Genomic DNA, 3,029 nt, shown 5'->3' on the forward strand with positions numbered 1-3,029 from the left:
ACGCGTGAGCTAAAATTCGACTTCTTTTACGTACAGGGTGGCTGCTATAATATTGTGATGGGTTGTTTTTGCATAATATCAGGTATATTAGCATTTGTTTCACACACTGGCTGTGGGAATCCTGCACAGATATTAGGTCTAATAGCTGGCGCGTTGGGACTTTTAGCTGGTATAATCCACTTGGTATTCGTGTGGTTCGTTAAAGAAAACCTCGATGAGGGTCAACTTTTGTTTAAGAAAACATTTTAGAAGAGGTTTGGCGGTTTACTTCAATGTAAATGTTACATGCCCACGTAGGTATGTATATGGACATATTTATGTAAATAATATAATATTTATGTGCAACATAAAAAAGTAAACAGAAAAATTTTCATTTTTAATATAAGAAACTACCTTTTGACTTTGCCTCAACTGTATTTTTTTTTAAATGGTAAGTTCAACGGATTCAGTAAATTACCACAGATCTTTTTCTTTTTCTTTTTGATCGACGCGATAACCGCTTACGCGATTTTGGCCGCGCGCGATAACAAAGCGCGCCAGTCGTTTCTTTCTCGTGTTAACCGGCGTCAGTGGGACACACCAAGTGAAGCCAAGTTCTTCTCCAGCTGTTCTTTCCCACGTAGAGGAGGCCTTCCTCTTCCTCTGCTACCACTAGCTGGCACCACATCATATAATTTCAGAGCCGGAGCGTCTGCATCCATTCGGACGACATGATCCAGCCAACGTAGCCACTGGATCTTTGTTCGTCATAAAGCTCATACAGCTCATTATTCCAATGTGCACTCGTACAATACTCGCCGTCACCAACGTGCAAAGGTCAAAAAATCTTCCGCAGAACCTTTATCTCAAACACTCCAAGGGACGACGCCTCATCGTATGTTGTTACGGTTCAAGCTTCTGCGGCATACAATAGGACGGGTATGATGGGAGCCTTGTTGAGTGTTAGTTTTGTTTGTCGAGAGAGGTCTTTAGTACTCAATTGCCTACTTAGTCCAAAGTAGCACTTGTTGACAAGAAAGATTTTACGTTGGATTTCAAGACTGATATTATTATCGATGTTAATGCTGGTTCCTAAATAAACGAAGTCTTTTACAATATCGAAATCATAACTCTCAATAGTGACGTGGGTGCCGATACGCGAATGTACCGACTGTTTGTTTGATGACAGGAGGTACTTCGTTTTGTTCTGGTTCACCACCAGACCCATTCCCTTTGCTCCTTTATCCAGTCTAGAAAAGGCAGAACTAACCGCGCGATTGTTAAGGCTGAAGATGCCAACATCATTAGCATACACCAACAATTGTACGCTCTTATAAAAAATTGTGCCTAAGTGATTAAGTTCTGCGGCTCGTACGATGCTCTCCACCATCAAGTTAAAGAAGTCACACGACAGCGAGTCACCCTGTCTGAAACCTCGTTTGGTATACGTTTATAGATACTGAGTATGATGATGCGGAACACACCTTCTTTAAATGCGAGAGGTGAAACGTAGAGAGAACAGGTCTGCAGCGAGCTATTGGTGTATTTACAAATGAAGAAATTATCGAGAAAATGATGATAGACGAAGAAAAATGGAATGCCGTCGCAAATTTTGTGGAGGATATTATCCGAAAAAAGAAGCGCGAAATGGAGAGCTATGCTGAAGAGCATTGAGCATAATCTTCTCAAAACAGGCGACCCTGGACGCAGGGTGAGTAAGTAAGTGTCCTTCTTAGGACACCGTCTTGGCCCTCTACCTCGAAGTAATGCGAAAGCAGTCCCGGGGTGGAGGGAAAAATCCAAGAGAAGAGGAGGGATATTTTTAGTGGAATCACCACACACGTAGTAGCGACGGTTACTATATGGTGCGATGGCATTTTTAACCCAACCTCACCGCCAAAAAAAAAAAAAAACAAAAACAAAAAACCTCGTTTGGTATCAAACGGTTCGGAGAGGTCCTTCCCAATTTTGGCGGAGCTGCTAGTATTGAGCAACGTTATTCTGCATAGCCATATTAGTTTTGCAGGGACACCAAATTCAGCCCACAGCCAAATCCTTGTCAAAAAATTTCTTATGTGACGTAGCTTTAAAAGTAAAGTCTCGTTGATCAAACGTACCGACCATCAGTTATACTAACGGTAAGGTTTTCCCATTACGCTTCCATGTTTGGTTTGGAAATGTGCTTTAAAGATTTTTCCTTTCTTATGACAGGTTACACTTTAAAGCCGGAATTGGCGCCAAGATCTTTTTAGGTTTTTTTTTTTTCGCCCAAGCAGGAGAGCTCGGTGGTGTTCTGAAAGCTCATAAGCCATCGCAATGTGCTTTTTCGACCCACTACTGCTTGAAGCATTAACAGCTTTAGTAAGCGCTCTAATCTTTTGCACTGATTTTGAATAAGCAACGGGGCCCCTGGAGTGAATGCGTTTGAATCTAGAGTTCAAAGTTGTAGTTGGAGCAATAGTGCTCTCTACTGGATGATGGAACTCTACTGGATCGAATCAATGCTTGACAACAGCGTTAGGGGTTTTAAAAGGTTCCTTAGGTAGATACGTTTTGAAGGTAGACTCTGGTAGCCCATCACCTCCTCAAGTTTTGTTTACATACAGGTGCCCAATGATTTAATCGCCGGAGGTAGTTATGGACAGAGATTGATGAGTTTGGATCATTGAGGATGAGCTTGGCTCATTGCGAGCGCGGAAATTCACCTGAGCACAAGGGTATTATAATTTTGTTAACATAACGGTTGTTTATAACAGCATAAAATAATCGAAATACGTATAGACATACCTATACATATGTATGTGTGTAGAAAAATGCTCACAATGATGAGAGGTGTTGACTTAGTCATGCGTGTCCGTCTGTCAGTCCGACCTAAAACTAATATATTTCAATGAAACCTAGTACATATATTACTCTTTGTCTAAGGCAGGTTGGTACTGAAAATGAGCAAAATCAGTTAATAATCACGCCCACCTGTCACATAACGGTAACGGCAAACCGCAAAACGAAAATTTCTCTGCTATAAATGAAGAAATTTGGTATAAATGATG

General features: G+C 41.2%; 1 protein-coding gene across 1 annotated transcript in view; it reads left to right on the forward strand.

The window, feature by feature from the left end:
* LOC129239526 (uncharacterized) overlaps positions 1-322 on the forward strand; it is a 740-nt gene extending 418 nt beyond the window's left edge. Inside the window, exon 3 of the mRNA XM_054875067.1 lies at positions 37-322. Coding sequence (XP_054731042.1) covers positions 37-249 — 213 coding nt within the window. The 3' untranslated portion in view covers positions 250-322. The remainder of the gene's footprint in view (positions 1-36) is intronic.
* The last annotated feature ends 2,707 nt before the right edge of the window (positions 323-3,029 follow it).

Source organism: Anastrepha obliqua, chromosome 2, assembly GCF_027943255.1.
Source record: "Anastrepha obliqua isolate idAnaObli1 chromosome 2, idAnaObli1_1.0, whole genome shotgun sequence".
In the NCBI taxonomy this organism is placed as follows: Eukaryota; Metazoa; Arthropoda; class Insecta; order Diptera; family Tephritidae; genus Anastrepha; species Anastrepha obliqua.